This window comes from Drosophila subpulchrella, chromosome 3L (assembly GCF_014743375.2).
Source record: "Drosophila subpulchrella strain 33 F10 #4 breed RU33 chromosome 3L, RU_Dsub_v1.1 Primary Assembly, whole genome shotgun sequence".
In the NCBI taxonomy this organism is placed as follows: Eukaryota; Metazoa; Arthropoda; class Insecta; order Diptera; family Drosophilidae; genus Drosophila; species Drosophila subpulchrella.
The window spans coordinates 5,978,090-6,000,202 of record NC_050612.1 but is presented as its reverse complement, the minus strand read 5'-3'; the positions used below and the strand labels follow the sequence as shown (position 1 = coordinate 6,000,202).

Here is a 22,113-nt window from a genome sequence, read left to right as displayed (position 1 = left end):
GTGCTTTTGACTTCTGCTGCACTAAAGTTTCAAGTTTCCGACTTAGCTCGTAAAAAAATGTATCCGCCTTTGTTTTCCTTCCCTTTGCAGTCAGCAAAACTAATTTCCATGGTTGCAGGCCCCACTTTTCCCTCCAATCCTTGGGCCTACGTTTGCATAAAATATGCAACCACAAAAAAAAATATGGCCAGGAAAATCTTAACTGTTTATCTGTTTGCTCGAGTGTGTGTGACAGTTTTCCAGCTCTGCTTCCACTGCTTTTCCTGTTGGCTGTTTTTCTTTCCCCTTGAAAGTTATTTGCCCGCAACAAATTTTGTGCTGCATGCGCGCCTTTTAACCTTTTCCTGTGTATCTTTAATCATTTTTAATTGAAATGCAAAAGGTCTGCGCAAGGCTTCGGCACAGAAGGTCTTATCTTGTTGTATAACACCATTTCCCCACCCTAATTGGCTGGCGTCCCCATCCACAAAGGCCTCCTTCATTCAATTTGGCGGATCATCATTTGCAAAATTTGTAGGCAAATTACTTTCATCGTGTGCGTAATTTAAAATTTAAATCTAATTTAGTTTGACCTTTTGCGAAGGCTGCGAAAACGCGATTGGGCTTATTTTCAATAATTCAGGGGTGAATAAATTTAAAACAAAACCGAGACAATGAGCTTAGGTAAATAGGTGGAGTACGTAAAAAGCTGTAAAAACATTATTTTTAATTAAAAGGAAATAACATTTTAGAAATATAGTTGGAGTGTAAATAGATTGTGTAAACGATTAATTAAACAAGCCAACAGAACGGCAGCCTTGAGAATAAATTAGGAATACCAATTCTTCAAGGCGAACACGTGGCTATGCGAAATTATACTTATAAAATACGCATGACAATTATGTGTATTACTAAGAAATAGTCTGATCAACAGACAAACAAAAGTATTTCTAGTTTAAAAAGATATTACAACTTAACCTTTTTGGTTCATACACCAGTTTGTAGAAAGGAATGTTCTGAAATTGATTTAACAGCTAAATGATTTCACATGCTTGACTTGTAAAGATTTGGCCAAGAATCTTGTGGAAGTTTCCCAGCAATCAAAATTTATAGCCCGGATACACACAAATGTATGCACATATAATTTCCTTCTTTGATTGCATGCATTTATTCCTAGTTCGGAACAAACTCCTCTCGGCCATTCGTTCCCCAAAAAAGGCCGAATATATTGCTCTTGCTGAGACCTTAGCAGGCCGACAAAATTTTCAATTCCTGCCCAAGGTCCCCAATCCGAAATCCAAGGACACCCACAGTCAGAGTCAAGGCCTCGACAGATGCTCGCTGCAGCTACAACTCGCATTTGCAACAAGTTTCAACACAAAAGCAGGGGAAATAAAATAAAACAGGTGCATTTGCGGTGGTTCTCAAGGCGGCGGCTCGTGTGTGCTCAACCCCCATCCTGCACCTCTGAAATCCAACCACCCACCACCCACCTGCTAACTGTTGCCTACCACTTTTCAAATCATCCACATCCGCATGAGCATCCGATGTTCTGGCAACCTTGAGAGCTAAAAATACTCGGCCCAGGCGTATCAAAAGGTACAAATACAACACAGACGGCAGCAGCATGCACATGTGAAAAATTGGGTATATAGTTGTTATTAAAATACCTACTGGGAATCGCCTATTACTGTTGTCATAATGGGTTCCTAAAATATTGAAATATTCTACTTTGAATCCATACAATTTTTGAGCAGTTATTTCTTTATATATAAAGATAATTATTATAATATTAAAATTATTCAATACCTTGGAGTATAGTATTCATTATAGTGACCAGGCGAAATAAAATAAAATAAAGTAATTAATAATTTGCTGGTATTCTAATATCAATGATTTTAAATAATTAAAGATATTTTACTAATAATATTAATAATTATTAAAAAAAAACATTCATTATAGTGACCAGCCAAAATAAAATATAATACATTCATTAATACCAAATAATTAAAGATTCATAATATATTTTTATAAGAAGCCGAAAGCCACAGCAGCTATGGCTTTGTTCCTTCCTGTAGCTTATTTTTAAAAGTAAGCCTACAGTGTACAAATAAATAAAAACATTTTTATAAGAATATTGAAACAAACCAAAGCCTTGGAATATTAAATAAAGTGACCTGGCAAAATTAAACAAAATAAATGTAATAAACATTATTTAATGTTCAAAATTTAATGGTTTGAAATAACTAAGGCTTCGTAAAGTTTTTTTCCCCTGTGCACCCAAGCAAAAGCTGTTGAAATACTTATAATGCAACCAAAAGCAGAGTCTTAAAATTGAAAGTCACCATTTCGGACCGCTTCGAATGCAGTGAATCGTTTAAAATTTCATTTCAATTATTTGGTCAATTGTTACGCACTCGTTCCCCACTGGTCACACACTGCGTATACGCGATGTGCCATACAAATGTGCATATATAAAAGTATATCCGGCCAGAAGCAATCGAAGGCCCTGAAAATTGTATTTACCCCTGTTATGGATCCGTCCACAGCCACTGATTCCGTTTTGGGGCTTTTACTTTTGTTTCTCTGCGGTTTGCGTGCTTAATTATGCACCAGACCAGACCCCATCCCCCGAACACCATATGTGTGTATTTGGCAATGGACTCTTCCGGCCCCAGTTCCTTAAATCCTGCCGGGCTCTCGTCAAATGTTCTGGCCTAGTTCTGGCAATCTGTGCCAAATGTCCTTTGCCCTGCCCTCAGTCAGTCAGTGTTTTCATTCCATTTCGACTGGCCGTCGGGTTCGCTTTGCCCCTTATGGCTAAATTAGTTGGCAACACACGCACAGAAATGGGGGTGTTACATGCCCATATGTGGGTGTATACTTGGCCTGGCAAATCAAATTTGGCTTGCTTAATTATTTAGATTAGCAACTTGCCCGAAAGACAACCAACGACAGCCCGATTTATCACAAAGCCCGAAGAACTTTGCGAATTTCTCGAATTCCAACTGTGATTGCTTGGCCAAATGGGAAACTGGAGATGGGGAGGCACTTCTCAACTGGGCAAAGTTCCCAAAACAACTTATTTCCTGTCATTTGTAAAGTTCCTGCGGCCCATCAATCTGCGTTAAATCGATTGCGTAAATATGCAACGCTGCCAGCTCACTGACAATTCAATTATTAGTGGTTCGTTCTTCAAACACGGCATGATTTTTTAATGAATGTGAACTGAAAGGCTGGGTTAATATTTAAACAGAATATCTTTTTAACTGGCTGATGAAATAATAATGACACTAATTGTCCAGCATTTGCTTATAATTATGGTGTTTAACTTTTGACTCTATTCGCTTAGTTAATAGCTGCCCTTTAAAAATCAAATTAATTAAATGGGTTATATGTATAATAAGGAAATATGAGTGCTTCAAGCCTTCCTTACCATACATCTATAATTTTGTTCAATTAAAAGCTGCTTATTATTCATCTTTAATTGAGTGCAATTAAAGGCTTTGAGAGCTTCAATTAAAATTGTTTTAAAACAAAAATAATTCGATTTGCTTGACGACTAAGAATTGAACGTGTTCGTAATTTATGTATGGTTGAAAATAATCAATACTTGCTTAAAATACATACTCATTTGGTTTCTTTGAGAATTTAGTAAGCTATTTAATTTTTGATGGACTTTCTGTACATGCAAAATAGGTGAGTTAATCATGTGGTTTTTTGAACGTATATTAACTATAAATTTAAATGGTGTTAAATAATAATAAATTATAACAAATAAATTATTTGTTTATTAGAAGTTAGCTCTTATTAAATGTAAATGGTGTTAAATAAGTAATATTATAAAATAAATAAATAATTAATTTGTTAGAAGTTACCTCTTCTGGTGTTAAATTAGTAATATTATGTAATAAATAAATAATTCATTTATTAGAACTTACCTCTTCTAAAAAAAGTGTTTCTCTTTTGGTCCTTAATATGTGCATATATGTTAATTTGGCAGAAATTCAATAAGGAAAAGCCTTAAATACTTTTAACGTTGTTTCCCCATAAATCGAAATTCTTTCTTGTAGCTCTCAACTTACAACTTTAATTCGCTTCCATTAGCAGCATTTATGCTTCCGACTTCTTCCTCTGAGAATCGAAGTCCTCCATAAATCATCATCATCTTCATTAGCTCCGGTTCTCCGTGCCACGTCACTCTCAATTAGTTATTGGCAATTCCCGGAAGCCGGAGGAGAATCGAGACGTAAATGCGATAGTGAAAATGTAACATTTTCAATTTAATGCTCGCCCGTAACATTCACGAAATCACAAAGGGAAAGGAAACACAGACGGAATGGTTTATTTGAAAATTTCTTCCTTTTTATTGTTGCACGTTTCAACTTGCTTCAGTTACTGTTACAGTTGGTTTTTCATTTTCTTCTCATTTCTGTTTGTGTCACATTTAATATGCATTTTTTTATTTAACCATAGTTGGTTGCACACCAATCGTAACGAAAAAGAGAAGGTCGTAAAACTATGCATAAATATTGATGAATGCCATCGACAAATGTTAAAATTATTAATGCAAAACAGAGAGGATGGAATAACTTATACTTATGCAACAAAATGTTTATCCTTTAGCCAGCTTTAATATTAATATCAATTATTTAACATTACATTTAGTATATATTTTTTTACTCTATATAAAATGTTTTTGGTTTTTGCATATTTTTGGGTTGGTAGGCCAAGCTCGAAGAGGAAATAGAAAAAAGCTCTGAGAGATAAAGAGGATTCTTTCAAAAGGTCTTTGTTCGATTTTCTTTTTGGTTCGTATAGGAAAGTAAGGCAGCAATTTATGAAGAATTTGTTAGTCGGGACTTTGTTCATCGATCTTGTTTTCGTTTCAACTATTTTCACTAGAGGAAAGTAAGGCAGCAAGTTAAGAGTAGAGAGTTTGTATTGGTATTTCAGCAAGTGCTTTGTCACATTTAAGCCGCTTAGGTATACATTTATAAACACCCATATACATATATATAATGCCTGTATACATATACATATCTATTTGCTTGTATAACTATATATAGCTACCATAAATATGTTAATTTAATATGCCTGGATTCCCATTTAATCATATCATTCCATCAACTAGTCGTCTAACCACTCAGTACAAATTAGTCGTTTATTTGTAGGCTTCTAATCGTCTGCCAATATTCCTGACCCTTAAAACTAATGCCAATAATTCAACACTAAAATGGTAATTTGGGGGTTGTGGGGAATATTGAAAAGATGGGCTAAGCATTGGTTAATATGGATAATAAGATAAGAAATTGCTTTTGCATTTTCAATTGACATAGAAGCTCCCTTGTATTTATAAACAGAATTACACACTTCGAAAGATACTGATATTAGGCAATTCAAATCTGTATAATTTATAACAAATAACTTAAAGTGTATAGAATCATATGCTGTAGATGATAGTTTCTTAGTAAGAACAATTTCTAGCTTACAAGGACTGATTTGTAATTGTCGTATTAGTGTTAACCAAAATTAAGGATGCAAAACTAAATGCCCGTCAGTACAAATCCTCCCAATTCCCTCCACTAAATATATATTCCCTTCAAAAAGTTTATCTACTGGGAAATTCTTGTTGGACTACTGCAGCGCAAAAACAGTTCAGCTTTAAAGCAGCTGCCAATTTCTAAATTCGATTTTAAGAAGAGAACAAAAGTAAGCAGAATTCTAATGTAATTTGTAATTCTTTTAAAAAATTAGTTAGGCACTTCAACTGCAAACAATGAAACTGGATTCCGAGTTTTTTCCAAAAATCTTCGCTAAATAGGAGCCTAGGAAATGCGAGCAGCGACTTTTTATATTTATAAAAAAATATTCATATCCATAAGTATTTTATAAATTTGATGAAACTCTGGCAAGCCTCTTGAAGCTGTTTTTACTAAATGTTTAAGCCTTTAATTTGTTATTCCATTAACTTACATTTTTGTTTCACTTTTGTGTATGTGTTTTTTTTCTTTTGTGGAAATTTGCTTCATTGATAGTTTATCACAAAAATTGCTCCGGTCAGCTACTTTTTGGTACTCAATAATGGTTTCGATTTCAGTTGTACGTTGTAATTAAAACTAAAGTAATTGTTAAAAGAGCTCCCTGAAATGATTTAAATATTTTTTCATTATAAACTCTTCATAAGAGGTAACGTTCTAGTTAAGTTTGTCGGTCGTTACAACTTCAGCTTTTTCTAACCCTATTTTCCACTGATTCTTGTGATGAGAGACTGCATGTACAGATTTGTTGTACATAAAATGAACATGACTTGAAGAAAACCAATTTATCCTTCTGAACCATTTAACTTCATTTTAACACTCTCAGACAGATACGAAGTAGAACCTAAACATGACATTGTGAAATCAGCCCTCAGAAATGTTAAATCCTCAAAAAAAGTTAGATAAATTCGTAGCCTTCACATTTAAAGTGATTTAAATTTAAACAAAAAAGCTGTTGAGACTTAAAAATAAATGTTTATTTTTTAGATTTGTCTGTCTCAATTTAAACATTTTTAATGCGATTATTCCACGGCATTGTTCAACTCACTCATTAGAGTTTGTTTGGATAGGAAGGCTTGGTCACTTTAGGCTTTATCATCTTCGGAAGTAATTTCTTCACAAGCCTTTAGAGTAAAAATTAAAAAATACCAGAAGTGCCTATCGGTTTTTACAATTTTGCTCATTGAATTAGAGCTGTCTGATGTCTGATTCGAACAATGCCGTGATTGAATTGAATTAGAGCTGTCTGATGTCTGATTCGAACAATGCCGTGGAATAACCGCATAGTGGAATTCGCCTTTGCTTTCTTAAAAAGAAACAATAACATCGAAACTATTAAAGTACTACAAATGTTGCTGACCAGAGTTTTTCAATGCCTGTCCCACCGTTCTCCTCAAGGATCACTCAAAGTCGGGCTGACGCAGACCCAATTTGCTCCTGAACCCCGACATGTGCTTCCCCAGACTGCGGCCCGCCGACGAGATGACGGAGGACGCCGAAGACCCCTCCTCCGCTCCATAGTTGGCCTGATATGTGACTGGGAGCTCTGGCGCCGGGGCCAGGAGCAACCCTCACGTCCGCACGAACTTGTAGACGATGAGGAACACCATGAAGGACAGGGCCACCAGGACGACGGCGGTGACCACCTTGGCGCAGGTATTCAGACCGGACTCATGGGGATTCAGCGGCCGTGAGCTTGTGTGCGTGGCCGATCTCCTCCGCTTGGTGGCCAGGCCGCGAGCCAGGGCCGGAAAAGCTAGAGACTGCGTGAAGGTGAGCTTGTGTATGGACTCGCTGAGGCTGTAGGGACCCACGGAACCCCGGGCGGCGGCCCTCAAGAGCACGTACTCCAGGTCCAGGGCGTCGAACAGGGAGTAGCGAGCGGTCATCGTCGAGGACCTGCGCCTGCCGTCGTGCCGGGAGTCCCGTTCCCTATCCGATTGCGGCTGCAGCCAGGGATCGGAGACGCGCTGCTGGACGCCCGCCGCGCCCACAGCGTAGGCGGAGCCGGAGGAGGAGCCGCAGGTGGTGTTCGCACCCGGACCCCCGGCGCCGCCCAGGCTGACCGCGGCCACGGATGTCAGCGACGACGTCGTCGATGAGGAGGCCGAGCACAGCCGCAGATTGGTGGCCAGTCCGTTGTCGTGGAACTCGTTGGCGTCCTCGATGGAGGTCTGATCGGGCGAGGTCTGCGCCCGTTCCAGGGCGGCGGCGTGCTTCATCCGCAGGGCGAAGAGCCGTGCGTGGTCCGGATGCAGCAGGGCGCTCGACTTCCGTCGCCCATTGCCACTGGGCACCACGCAGATGCTGTTCCGCACGCCCCTGCGGCCCAGGGACAGGTTGGGGGACCCCTGGGTGGGCGTGCTGGTGGGCGACACGTGGCAGGAGCCTCCGCCCGTCTGGCCCAGCGGCAGGCTGTGCACCCCCGGCGGAGCTATGAAGGCGTTCGGCGAGGGCGAGGCCTGCACCGAGTCGATGCCAGAGTCGCCGGCGTGCAGGGTATCACAGTACAGGGAGCTCCGCCGGTCCGTGGACAGGCTGAGGTGGTTGGTGCTCCTCCTGGCGTTGAGGCTCAGGTTGGTGCTCCCCAGACTGCCGCTCCCGCTGGCCACCTCCACGGCCACCGGACTGCTGACACTCGTCTCCACGATGGCGGGGAACACGAAGGACTGGCCATCCGCCTCGCCGCGCGGCGAATCCTGCAAGAGTCCAGAGCACATATAAGATAGGCTACATTTGCATCCCGCGGGATAGATTATTGTGGGATACTTGGGGGATTCGGGGAGTTCTCAAGCCGGTTCTCAAGTGCAGTGTGGGAATCGCTGCTTTCGGGGGGAGTGACTTATTCTCGGTGGTGAATTGGTTAGTAAGGTGGTTCAAAAACTTATTTCGGGGTGGGGATTGCATTTTGTACAGGGAGAAGTGTTGGGTCGTGGGGTTTACTTACACGAGGTGATTTTGGGTTAGTTAGAGCAAGGTCGATCGACAAGAGAAGGAAGATTCCGATAAATGGATCAAAAACTATTTACAAAGTTGTGAAAAATTCGTAAAACAATTTTTACTAAAAATAGGTTAATGTTATTCATATTTTTTAGAAATTTTAAGTCGATTCTAATATTATCTTTTTAAAAAAATATTTTTTAAAGTCATAAAATGATTTTGAAATCTATTGTTATCAGCCATAAATATAAATTAGCAAAAATTCAAGGTCAAGGAAACTAGTTTTAAATATTTGAAGTTTAATTATTGGAAAAACTTATTTTTTATCAACAGGTCCTTAATTGAACTGCAAATGAAATCACGGAAATTTAAAATTATTTTATTTTATATTTAATTGAGTTATTTAATGGTGAGAATTTAATTTTAAAATTCCAATCTATAATAGGCAATGGTGTATCGGCGTAAAAATCAAGCCTAAATGAAATCAATTTTTTCGGCATTCAGCCAATTTCAACCGCATTCCCCTGGCATTTGTCGACCAACCCTTGCCAAAAATGGTGCATGAAAAATAATATTTTTTAGCGAAAAATTCCCAATAGTATTACATGAATAACGAGATCTAGGTAAAAAAGACGTGTAGAATACACAAAATAACCTCAACAAGATGGGTACTGTGGTCAGATTTATACAGTTAGTAGTCAAAAACGGTTAGAGCTCGTTGGAGGCTTTTCAAGTTGTTAATCGAGGCATGCAAAAAGTCTAGCTAGGGAGTTACGAGTAGCATATGTTGGATAGAGAGTAGAGAAAAGAAGTGGAGCAGACTAGAGGCTGGAAAAAGAGGAACTGGATGGAACCATACCCGCTGACCCTCGGGGCCGCTGTTACGACGCAACTGAACGAAGCCCTCCTGGCGCAGGAGCGGCTACCACAACAGACCAGCAATCAAAACCGAACCGGTACCAGTATCATAACCAGAACCAGAACCATAACCAAGGCCAAACCAATCCAAAACCATAACCAAAACCATGGCCATAACCGAACCAAACACGCAACGCACACACAGGGGGGTATGTATGTATTGGAGGCGGGTGGTGGTGTTGGTGGTGTTTGGTGGTGTTGGTGGGGTTTGGTGGTGTTGGTGTAGTGGGAAGAAATAGAGAGTCGGAGAAACAAATTAACGCAAAAACGCACAACTGGCCACAGCATAAAAACAACTCGCATACGAGTGGTTCCAAAAAAATGAACGTAAAACTAAAAAGCCCCAATTTTTTAAACTGTTGCGGTTGCTTTTTCTCCAAACACATATATTGGTCTACGATTTCTTTTGCCTCTATGTTGCTGGCATACACAGGGAGGAAAAACACGTTCCGAAATTAAAGACGATTTAATATAAATGATATTTGAGACTTAAATTTGTGTTAAATATTAAGATGTTTTGTCTAAACAAATTTATTTTTAAAGGGGTTTTAAGTTTTGGAACCTTTGTAAGACTTTAGAAAACATTTTTTTAAAGGAACTCAATTCATTTAATTTAGATTAAGTACCACAATATTATTTGGTGGATGCCAAAAATATATATTTGCATACTTTAGGGCAGCGGAATAATGTTTTGAAACCTGTAATAAAATATTTAATGGGGATTTTATTGTAACTCCCTTATTTCGGAACGTGTTTTTCCCTCTACCGTGTGCTAGAAAGAACCAGAAAAATGGGGAGACAAGTGCCTACCTGGCTGGGCCACACCTGCAGCAGTGGCAGCGAGCAGGAGGGCTTGTTGTTGCCGGAGGGCCCAATGGGCGCCGGCCCCACTCCGGACGCAGTGGCTCCGCCCGCCGAGGACGAGGTGCCCGATCCCTGCGAGAGGCTGGTGTAGTGCAGGTGGTTAAAGCGCTGGGCATCGCTGCTGCCGCCGGCACTGGACGCCTTGGTCCTCGTTGGACTCTCATAGCCGGTGGAGTCCTCCGAGGACGTCGTCTTGGGGGAGCGCCAGAATCGCTTCAGGCGCAGCTCGCGCCTTTTTTCTTGTTTCTGCAAAGTGCAAACGCGGATTGATTAATTGCCTTTTTTCTGGCGCACAGGTGGGTGTTCATTAGTGTTGTTTGCATGGCTGCAAAAATGGGAAAACCAACCCGGTTCGGATGCACAAAAAGTTGTATACATGTATACATGTGTACCTCACTTGAGGTATTTTTTTAATTCCGTGTTTACTCTTGATTCAATGCGTTTTTATTCCGACACTGTAGTGATTCGACCACACAAAAGTGTTGATTTATTGTGGCGGAAAAAGTTATACATTTTAAAAATTAAATGCACAATAATAGATTTAAATAAATGCATTAAATTAAAATGCATTAATAATTTATCAAAAAAATTTATAAACCAACTCCCCTTCACTGCTCCGTGTTCTTTTCATTTTTACATTTTCTCTGTGGTGGATTTTTTAATTATTCAGTTCAACCGGTTTTCCTGTGTTCTGTTTTGAGAGGGGATAATTCACCCATGTTATTAAATAAGCAAATGTGTTTCGTATAATAGTTACTCGAAAAAATGAAAGCCGTTAATTGGCTTGGTTCGTGGAGAGCTTGATGTTGTTTACTAGTGTCATTTAAATGGCTGCAAGCAGCGGAAAATCAAAAGTTTGACTCGGCAAAAAATATCGTGACAGTTTCAATTGTTAAATTAATCTATTATAAATGTTTCGTTGATTATATTAGTAATACCATATCATTAAACAGATATTGATTTAATTTTTAATTTGTTTAGTAAGAAGTCACGGAAGTGGCCTAACTATAATTGAATGATTTTTGATCTGACATAAATAGCATTTGCTTGTTTTATTTCCAAATAAGATCATGTATATCGGGCATATCTGATATACTAATCTGAATAATTTAATAACTCAACTATTGCATGTGGGATGCGTTTCCGATTTAAAGTCCCAATAATTTAGGAGCTCTGCTGGCAATTTAAAATTAATTGACCGCAACAGGTACGCGTTTGCAGGTGTAATTTAATTTACGCACTTGCGTGGCTCTTTGTTTCGGGAAAGAGCAATTGCCTTTGACATTTTCGTGCGGTGCCGATAAATATTTGCGTTGGCGAGGATGCAACATCTCTTTATCTCCATTTGGACCATCACCATCCGACCTTGGCAAAATTCGCGAATTATTTTTTCAATTTAAACTGTGGCACTTGCCGCTTGTTTGAGTTCCTCATTTCGCAATTTGTATGCACGTCAGCGGGCGAGTGTGTCTGTATTATAACAGGCTTGTGTGTTGTTTTCCGCTAACAAATGGCAACTGCCGTGCAGCAACGGCAGCTCATCCGGCTGAGACGTGACTTGGCCGCCGCCATGTTGCATGCGCCGATAAGCCGCAGTCGCGGCAAGCCATTGTTTGCCATTGTTTGTCGCCGTGTTCGCTGTTTGGCGCTCGGTGCTCGGTGATTTCGACTCCTATGCAGCATATTGGCAGCACGTGTGGTTGGGATGGCCCTGAACTCGTTGTCAAAATCAGAAACAGACACTCTTTTGAACAGAAAATTGAAAAGATTTTAAGCCGCGAATTCTTCAGATCTTAGTGTGACCCTCAAAATATCTCATCAGAGCGCCTTAATTGGAATACTAAAGAATCCTAGATGATTATCTCTTTTACTTGGGTTTGGAAAGTTCTGTTTTCTGTTCCTGATTATTTATCACTGTTCGGCGATCAGAAATCGTTGTCAAATTCAAAAGTAGATACTATTTGGATACAAAACGCGAATTCTTGAGATCTTAGTATCGCCTTTAAAATGTTTTATCAGAGCGCCGTAAAAAGTACTTGAACCAAAGAATTCTTTAAAACGAACTTTTAATGAACAAATGATTTTTACGTAGATTGATCTTTTCTAAAATATAGTAGTTTTGCTTTTAGATTAAACAATTGTGTTGAACCTAACTTATAACTATGATCAAAACCAAGTTATTCTTAAGCTCATCACTAATACGTACTGTTGTGTTTGTGATTAAAGTTTACCTATGAGAAAAACTAATTGGTTCGGAATACGTAAAACCGCTCTTCAGTTTCATCACTCATACGCAGTGTAGTCCTGAACGGTAACTTTTTAGTGCCAGAAAATTAATGTAATCACAAGGGAGTTGGTTTATGCTTAAAATTTATAATTAAATCAAACACACATAAAATAATTTAAATAGCTTAGAACATTTTGATCAGTCTAATATAACCATAAGTAAATAATTCATTTTTATTATAAGTTACGTTACGCCAGAAGAAAAAATAAAAATAACATATATTTTTCAAACTTGGCCTTGCGTAAGTCCACCCCAACGTTCTTATATGGTACGTATTTTACCTGCATATTTTTTTAATATCAAATCCGTTTTATGTGTTTGGTGTTTCATCCCCAGTCCGTTGTGGCGCAAGACGAAAGTCGATGGAAAACTGCACAGGCATAAATTCTGCAAAAAAGAATCCGAGTCAGAGAAAAGGATAAATCAAGCAGGCGTGCAGGCGCAAATGCAGCCTTTCTGTTGACCCCAGAGACCTCATGCGAGCTCGGCCAGATGTCCTGGCTTTCAATTCGTTTTCGCCAAAGGAGACGGATCGAATTCACGGCGGGCCGGAAACATGTTTCAATTGCTTTACCCCGCACAAACAAACGGGGAATTTTAAAATGCTGCCTTTCAATTCGATTTTAGCCCGTTGGAGAAAACGTCGTGGCAGGAAACTGTCGCACATTAACACGCTGGCAAGGACAAAGGCGATGGCGACGACGCCATTAGTGTTTGACAAGGACACTTCGCACACTCACATCCAGCTGTATGGAACCGCAATATGAAGAACCGACCGACCTCCTTCCAAACCGACGCCCATGGTGGTCAAGTTGAAGGATATACTGTTGGTGCCAGGATGGATGAATGCTTTTGCGACGCCTGCAAGCATAAATCAGTCGCCGGCACGGACAGGGATCCGGAACCCCTTTCGGAGTCCCCGGAACCCCAAGGACCCTCCTTAACCCCTATGTTGCCCCAGCTGCGTAGGATGGTCCAATAATTAGTTTCAGCAATTCAATTCGTTACTTTGAATTAAGTTTGCCTGCGGATCGCATCACATGCTAATGGGTGTTGTTGACAATCTTAAGTGCTGGTAAATGTCCCCAGAGTGCGATAATTTAGTGTTAACGGCTTTATTTGAATGGCAGTATAATAATTTATGACGCCACTGATTTATTCGTGGCTGGTAAATTGCGGGCAACCTTGATTTATTTTCACGTTGCTTTCCTGAAAGGCGACTTGGCTATTTTTGCGATTTTTAAAATACTTTGGGGTGCTTAAATTGGGCTTATGATGGCTTAATATCACAGTGTGGTGCTATTAACATGGCTAACAACTATATTCAGATTTCAATTTAGTAAAGTTGAGTAAAATTAGTAAATTACAGCAATTCTTTACCTGAGACCTTATGAATATTGCTTGATATTATTTTAAAATGCCATGGCCACATAAACATAATCAAATGTATAACTTGTGGTTAAACTGTACTCTATTTTCCCTGGGTTGCCATGACTTTTAAAAATAAGTTCAGCTAGTCAACAAAAAAAGAACAGTCGGCTTTGAACAGTTGTTGGCCGGATTAAAACATTCAGCTCTTATGTTCGAAAGTTTTCGTAAACTTTTCCTACTTCCTCTATAATTTCGTTGATTGCCTCAAGGATGCCACAAGTTTTGTGTGCCTATCCAGTGACCATTGTGAGCCGCTTTTTAGTTCCCACAGCCACAAACACAACAAACATACAGACAGGGACACCTGGCCCGGTTCCCAGGCCCACACCTTCCTGATGGCTTGTTGCACATATCCAGCGCCCGGGCAAGGACAACACGTGGGTTACCTCAACTTAACGACATTCACGTTTATTTTTTGTTCTGCCGACTTGAACTCGAACTCGGTTGGAAAAAGTTTGCCGTAGTTGTGGCGGTGGCCTTCGACCCGAAAGGCACCGCCCCACCCCCGCCCGCCGTGTCAATCGATGTCAACACACGAGTCCGACGGTCTCATTGCCATTGTCAAGGCCCCGGACAGTCCGGTTCTAGTATAGCCATCGCAATATAGCCGTATAGCTATGCGCAGCCTTGTCGGCACTGAACTGCCCGTCTGCGATTTCGAATCGCCATCGCATATCAAGTACTTAGTTCCCAGACATAAATCGTCGACGGTTGGCTGGCTTTCCTGCATAAATATTTTAATGGAGATGACGCCGTGAAGCGATATTTGAAGACGAAGAAAGCGCATTTTAAATGTCTGCATATTATTTTACTACTATTTTATACTACAAATTAATTAGCTTGTGTAAATTTAAGAGCACAGTGAAATGAATTATCTGTTTTCATATAGACACAATTGAACTGTATGCCTTAGTTTTCATAGGAACTTATTTTAAATATCTTTGGTTTGCATTTTGATCGGTTTCTGTTTAAGTTAGTAAACTAAACATTTTGCCTATAGACTGTATTTTGTAGTTTTACTGTGCAAATTAAAACCTGACTTATTAACGGATATCCGTCAAGTTAACCACACTTCCTCAGAACTTTTTGATTTAGGATTTTTTTTTTATTTAATAGTTTTTCTTATGAAATGGCATTTTAAAAGTATTTTAGTCTTATTGATTAATAATAAACCAATTTTTATTAATTAATAATTAGATACCCGTTACTCAGCTAAAGGGACCAAAGGGAAATGGAGATATGCAAGCAGCAAAGCGAGATTAAAATGCGCCACCTATCGGCGGTAGACAGATTTAAGCTTTATGGGCGTTAGAGTTTGCGTGGCAAATTTTTTTTTGGGTCAATCGATAGGTATTGACAAGACTAATACAGTTCAGTTAAAATTTTGTATCTAGCATGAAAATTGTGGGCGCCACAGGCTTGGGCGGTTTGTGGGCGTTAGAGTGGGCGTGGCATATTTGCGTAACAAACTTGCGCTGCGCTCAAGCCTACGGAATCTAAATCTGAGATTCCAATTCTCTATCCTTGATAGTTTCCGAGATATCCACGTTCATATTTACGATTTCTTGAAGTTTGTGGGCGGTTTGTGGGCGTCAAAGTGGGCGTGGCAAACTTTTTTTGAGTCAATCGATAGGTATTGATGAGAACAATACATTTCAGTTAACATTTTTATTTTACCATCAAAACTGTAGGAGCCACAGTTTTGGGCGGTTTGTGGGCGTTAGAGTGGGCGTGGCACTCTACTGAAACAAACTTGCGCTGCATAAGAAGCTCAGGAATGCACGCCAAATCTCAATAGCCTAGCTCTCATAGTTTCCGAGATCTCTGCGTTCATCCGGACAGACAGACGGACAGACGGACATGGCTAGATCGACTCGGCTAGTGATCCTAATCAAGAATATATTTACTTTATGGGGTCGGAAACGCTTCCTTCTGCCTGTTACATACTTTCCGACGAATCTAGTATACCCTTTTACTCTACGATAACGGGTATAAATAGACTCTTCTTATGTTTGGAAGTTTTTATTTAATAGCGCTTTAAGGCATCCTCGAAAATGTATGGGTACTCTTTGCTTGCGATCTATTTATTGTGCTTACTTGGAATCAATTCCTAACCCGCAGGACCTTCCACTGGCAAGCGCTCATCTCAATTTTCAATAACATCTAGCCTCCGGTTAGCCTCGCGCTGTCTAGTTTTCATATTGCCGTTTTTTGAGCCCCCCTGTCCACAGATGATAATGTCCTTATCCATTTGCTGTCAAGCGTCCTTGGAGCATGTCATGGCATAAAGTAGGAAAAGGAATCTTCGAGGGCCGGGAGGAGACAGGACCGCGGCAGTGCGGGGCAGAGTTTACTCCTCCATCACGACAGCAATTATACAAATGGCAGTTGCCCCCAGTTCAGCCCCTTTCTCAGCTCGATCCCTCTATTTCTCACCCACTCGCTTAACTCGCTTTCTGTGTCGAGCGTGACCAAAATTTTTAAATTGAAATAAATTTGCCTGCTTGTGTTTCGGCAGTGTCCTTGTTGTCCTTGCCGGCTCCCTCCTCATATCTATATAGTATCGTTATCGTGTTTGCTTAACGTGTTTTCCTTGCCTCGTTTTTGTACAATTCCACAATTTTCCTTGCTGTTGCATAGTTTGCCCTTTTTTCTGCTATTTGAATTATAAACAAATTTGGTTGCCCGAGGCCGGCTCCATGCACGGTCTAATGTCAAGGGTCAGGGACGGGCCCAGACACGTCTGTGTGGTAGTGGAAGGACACGGCCGCTTTATCGCCCGCTTCCTGACAAATATTGACAGCTCAGCCAAAGACAGACGTTTGCACTAGCCAGCTAAATCATATTTAATTAGCAGCAATTTGGGCAATTGTTATAAATGAAGGAACGTGTGGCTGGCCAGCACGGTGGGCCAATTGCGAACAACGGCAATCAAAACTACAAAATATCGGCATAAGCGTAAGCATAGGTATTTTTCGAGACCAGTAAAATTTGAAAACTTAAGATTTGAACAATTTTTGTATTATTAAATTAATAGGAACAGTACTTAAATATAATAGTTCCTTAAAGTATTGAAAACCGTTCTTAAAAATATAATTTCAAGGGCAGAATTTTGTCTTTGTTCGGTGCAATGCATATTCAACAATTTTAACCTAATATATTTTATAGCTCTTGTATAATTCGTTTTTAAGTTATCCTAAAAATATTGCATGACAAAATTTTTTGAATAAACGAATGATTATCAAGTTAATGGTCCCTTTCTTGAATGAAATATAAAAAAAACTTTATTAAAGTTACTGAAATTGTACTTTTATTGTCCTACATGTTTTGGGCATTATAAACTTTTTTAGGCCCCCTCTTTAAGTTTGTTATAAAAAGTATATTTCCAGTTATTTTTGGAAAATGAGGACATCTAAATAATATAAAACCATGGTGTCTAGTTGGCCTAGATGAGGAAATTCCTCCTTGGCAAAGGCAACTTTAACGGCAATACTAAAAGAAAATCCAGACAAAAGCAATTTAAATTTTATTACACACCATTTAGTCAAAGTGCCAGGACTTGGTGAGTGAGTAAGTGTGCGGTGGAAATTATTTATGTAGCCCGTGCGGCCGACAATGTGTTTTTTGTCCGGGGTCCGGTCTTTTCTTCGTTTTTTGGCTGCGGCCCTAAACTTTCATGTGTAAAATATGGCTGCATACTTTGCGGGGCAAGCAGAGCCGTTTACCTCTCGAAGAAAAGTTTTCTGGGGCTTTTCGTGGGAGTCGTTCAACTCTCATTGAAGTCGACTCATTGTTTCTGGCACACGGGTATTTGACGTAAAGCCAGCTGGCCCCTAATGGATTCCCAGATGTGTTTTTTCGGGATAGGTCCAGTGTTTATCAACCTGTTCGTTGACCTAGGGGCAAAATGCTGGGTATGGGATTAAGATTCTTGTTTGAGGTACTTATTAGCTGCTAAGGACCGCCATGGCCCTACCCTCATTTATTAGGCTTCTTTGTGGGGCCAGTTAGCCCGAACCCGAATTCATTTGGCTTACGCAGAGCTTTTCACTTGGCCTTTGACAAATGAAATGGGTTAAAATTATAAGGCTGTCCCTTGATCAAGATTTGCCGGAGATTGTTGACAAACGCAGATTGACTTGATTAGATTAATCACGCTTATGTCGGGTTTGAACTTAATGTCAACCAAGGGACTTTGTTGATTAATTTTCAAGAATGTTCAAATTGCTTGCATGTGAAATTTATGCTTAAAAAGAAATAAATTCAATTCTTTGCTTAAACTCATTCTTGTTCTGGGAAACCTCCTTGTTTATCAATTTAATTTTGTTTCGAGTAAATAAATGTATCCAGCTTATTTGCGAGAATGACTTCGTGGCGTGTTCATTGATTTCTTGCCGCACTATACTTCTTTGCTTCGCTTGAAAATTCCCACAATTTTTGCAAACTTATTCTCAGACTGCCTTGAATTTTCCGGACCCTTCCCGAAGCGCTCCCCGCAAAATGGAAGCCAATGGATGAAAAATTTTTCCACTCAATTGAGCAGCAACTCAGCTGGCAGCTCGACTGAGTTTCATTTCTTTGCCATTCACCGTGCAGCTTCCTCCTTTGACTTTCTGCCTCTTGGCGCCTGCTTTATGCAAAAGCAATTAACTTAACTTTTATTTTCCACCTTTTCAGGAATTCCTCTCGATGCGGAATTTGCATAAAATCGCGAAGGCAGCGGAATGAAGACCAGCAGCTGACCCACTCTTCCCGGCCCTGTTGTTATTTGATTTGGCTATGGTATGTTTGCCGTATTAACAGTTTAGCACATTTTACGGCCGAAACGTGACATTCTGCTGCCCATGAGCAATCTGTTTCTAGGGCATTGTATCTGCATCGGAAAGGCGTTGCCAGTTTTTTGTGTCCGTCGAGGGTTTCCCGTTCTTTGTTGTCCGTTTTTGTCGCTTTCCACTTTTGAAATCCCCTCCACTTCTAGGGTTTTGCTGCAGGATAACAGCTGTTGTTCTGAATATCCTTTGTAGGGGTGTTCCAGAGTTCCTTATCTGGTCGAGAGGCGAAGAATTTTTCGAATTGACTGACATCGAAATGCTCTTGTCCAAATCACTTGAAAAGACAACTAGCTTGCGCAGCGGCAAGGATAAAATGGTGTCATTGTTTGCATTTCTGAGCTCCTTAAATCAGGCTTTGATTCCACTTGACTTGACAAGGATGATAATGGGGTTATTAGGCGATAAACTCTTTGGCCATCAACTGGTATTGTATTCATATTTTAAATTGTATATTTCTCTTAGCTTATGTTCTGGTAACATTTGTAAAAAGCTTCACATTAATGCTTATTAATAATTCCTCAGCAATTAGTGGTTCTTTAACATATAGAGGGGTGATACAGAAATTTCTATGGTTTGAATTTGTATAGGTGCAGGCATGAATTCTAAATTAATTTATACTGAAGAAATTTCAATGTCACCTCTGCTAAGCGTTAAAAGTAAAAGATTGTCGCATCGGTATGGAATTAAAATTTGATATATTTAGATCTTTTTTTATCAAAGCTTCTTTCTTTTTTATGAGATTTTATATATTTAACTCTTAACATGTAACGCTTTAAATATATCTAGTTGGAAATTTAATGTAAAAGGGAATGTAGGCTGACTTGTGTTATTTGTTCAAAGTGGATCTGTGCCAAATGATTAACTTTACCAGATAACGTTTAATACTAGAATTATGTAAATGGAACTCTATAAAATAGAGTACCTTCCGAAGAAAAGGGAAATACATTTACTCAAAACTCAATATTTTTCCTTTGAAAAATATGTCGAGCTTAGATACGTAAGACTGGTTGCCTGTTTGGTTTAATAAAACCAAGTTAAATCTGAACTCAATCTTGACTATTTATATAGTATTGTCAGAGCATTGAAAGTTCGCTGGGGCCTTGAATTAGGATTTTGGAGCCAGGTATACATAAGAACTCGTCCTGGCTGCCATTGTATTGCGCTCGTGCACTTGTAGATGTGGCTGTATGGGTGTCATTGTCTACGTGGCAAAACTTCCGCTGTGGTTTCGGCTGCTGCGGTGGTTTTGGCCGCTTCGGTGGCTGCGCCAACCGGAAGCGCCAAACACTTTCCGGTCACGCAGTCACGAGGTTCGCCCTGCTCTCCGGCCAACAAAAACACAAAGTCTCGAGCAGTCACTTAAGCTTAAGTGTTGTTGTGCGCCAACCATTTTGTGGCCACAACAATAACAATAGAGCCAACAATGAGGGCAACTCAATTTCTATGCGTAGCACATCGCGACTTTTCGCAGGGAAAAGTTTGCCAGAGAGCAGCCACAATTTGTCGAGGAAACAAAAGTTACCAGACCGCTCCTAGTTTTGCATTTGAAATGTGCCAAATAAGTTTTTAATTGAAGAGAACTGGCAGTCGAAGTCGATGGCCGTAAAAATGGGGAGCACTTATTAAGTATACGCACAGTGGCACGCCATTGGTGGTAACATACAAAATATTTGGTTTTTCTCCATCATAAACATACAATAATTATAGCTATAGTTATACCCGTTACTCGTAGAGTAAAAGGGTATACTAGATTCGTCGGAAAGTATGTAACAGGCAGAAGGAAGCGTTTCCGACCCCATAAAGTATATATATTCTTGATCAGGATCACTAGCCGAGTCGATCTAGCCATGTCCGTCTGTCCGTCTGTCCGTCTGTCCGTCTGTCCGTCTGTCTGTCCGTCCGGATGAACGCTGAGATCTTGGAAACTATAAGAGCTAGGCTATTGAGATTAGGCGTGCAGATTCCTGAGCTTCTTACGCAGCGCAAGTTTGTTTCAGCAGAGTGCCACGCCCACTCTAACGCCCACAAACCGCCCAAAACTGTGGCTCCTACAGTTTTCATGCTAGAATACAAATTTTAACTGAAATGTATTGTTCTCATCAATACCTATCGATTGACCAAAAAAAAAGTTTGCCACGCCCACTTGAACGCCCACAAACCGCCCACAAACTTCAAAAAATCGTAAATATGATCGCGGATATCTCGGAAAATAACAAAGATAGAGAAATGGGATTTCAGATTTAGATTCCGTAGGCTTGAGCGCAGCGCAAGTTTGTCACTCGAATATGCCACGCCCACTCTAACGCCCACAAACCGCCCAAGCCTGTGGCGCACACAATTTTCATGCAAGATAAAAAATTTTAACTGAAATGTATTGGTCTTGTCAATACCTATCGATTGATCCAAGAAAAACTTTGCCACGCCCACTCTAACGCCCGCAACGCTTAAATATGTCTGCCGCCGGTAGGTGGCGCATTTCAATCTCGCTCTGCTGCTTGCATATCTCCATTTTCCTTTGGTCCCTTTAGCTGAGTAACGGGTATCTGATAATCGAGGTACTCGACTATAGCGTTCTTCCTTGTTTTAATATGAAATTACTTTTCTTTGTTCAAGTTGTTTATGTGGCGACATCTAAACAATAAATTTGTAAAAAATAATACCTCGAGATCAAACGAAATGAAGTGAATAGTAGATAGAATCAGATGATTTGGAATTTTTAGAATCCTTAATATTACATACATTTCATTGGAGGTTATTGTATTGAAAACAGTGATTCCTTGATTAAATTTTCTAGAAAAATGTACAAAAACGGCTTATTTAATGCAGATATATTATTATTTTACATTGGTCATAGGCTGAGTATAAACGTATCTTACTATTTTCAAACAGATAAATTAACGAATAATAGTTCAGAAGCTTCAAGTCAAAGGCTGTGAAATCAAAGAACTCTGTTATAACATGTGCATTTACTATAATCTACGTATCGTGGCACATGGTTGAGCTTTCCCCCGATTTCTCACACAAATCATTATCGATTATTATCCAAGTCATGTGTATAACGAGCGTATTCGATTTAATGCCCAGTCCATTAGTTAAACAGCCTTGGTCTCGCCACGAACCTGACCCTTCCTTTGTGTCCCGGTGTTAATAAGCCAAAAGTCAATGTGTTAAATGAGCTGTGGGGTCGATTTGACGACGAGGGGATAAAAGGGGTCCGTGAACTTCACGATGGTTCAGAGTCGTGTGAACATCCAATAAAAAAATGGGCGAAAACAAAGGATAACTTTTGGCGTCCAGGTAAAAGCCACAGTTCGACGAGGGT

General features: G+C 39.9%; 1 protein-coding gene across 2 annotated transcripts in view; it reads right to left on the bottom strand.

The window, feature by feature from the left end:
- Positions 1-4,343: 4,343 nt before the first annotated feature.
- Positions 4,344-22,113, bottom strand: part of LOC119553049 — a 34,049-nt gene continuing 16,279 nt past the window's right edge. The window contains exons 3-6 of one of the 2 annotated variants that reach the window (XM_037863159.1): positions 12,810-12,915; positions 10,188-10,487; positions 9,319-9,381; positions 4,344-8,218 (exon numbers count right to left, since the gene is read on the bottom strand). In XM_037863159.1, coding sequence (XP_037719087.1) covers positions 7,091-8,218; positions 9,319-9,381; positions 10,188-10,487; positions 12,810-12,815 — 1,497 coding nt within the window. In that variant the 5' untranslated portion in view covers positions 12,816-12,915 and the 3' untranslated portion in view covers positions 4,344-7,090. The remainder of the gene's footprint in view (positions 8,219-9,318; positions 9,382-10,187; positions 10,488-12,809; positions 12,916-22,113) is intronic. The other variant, XM_037863160.1, reaches the window with a different exon arrangement.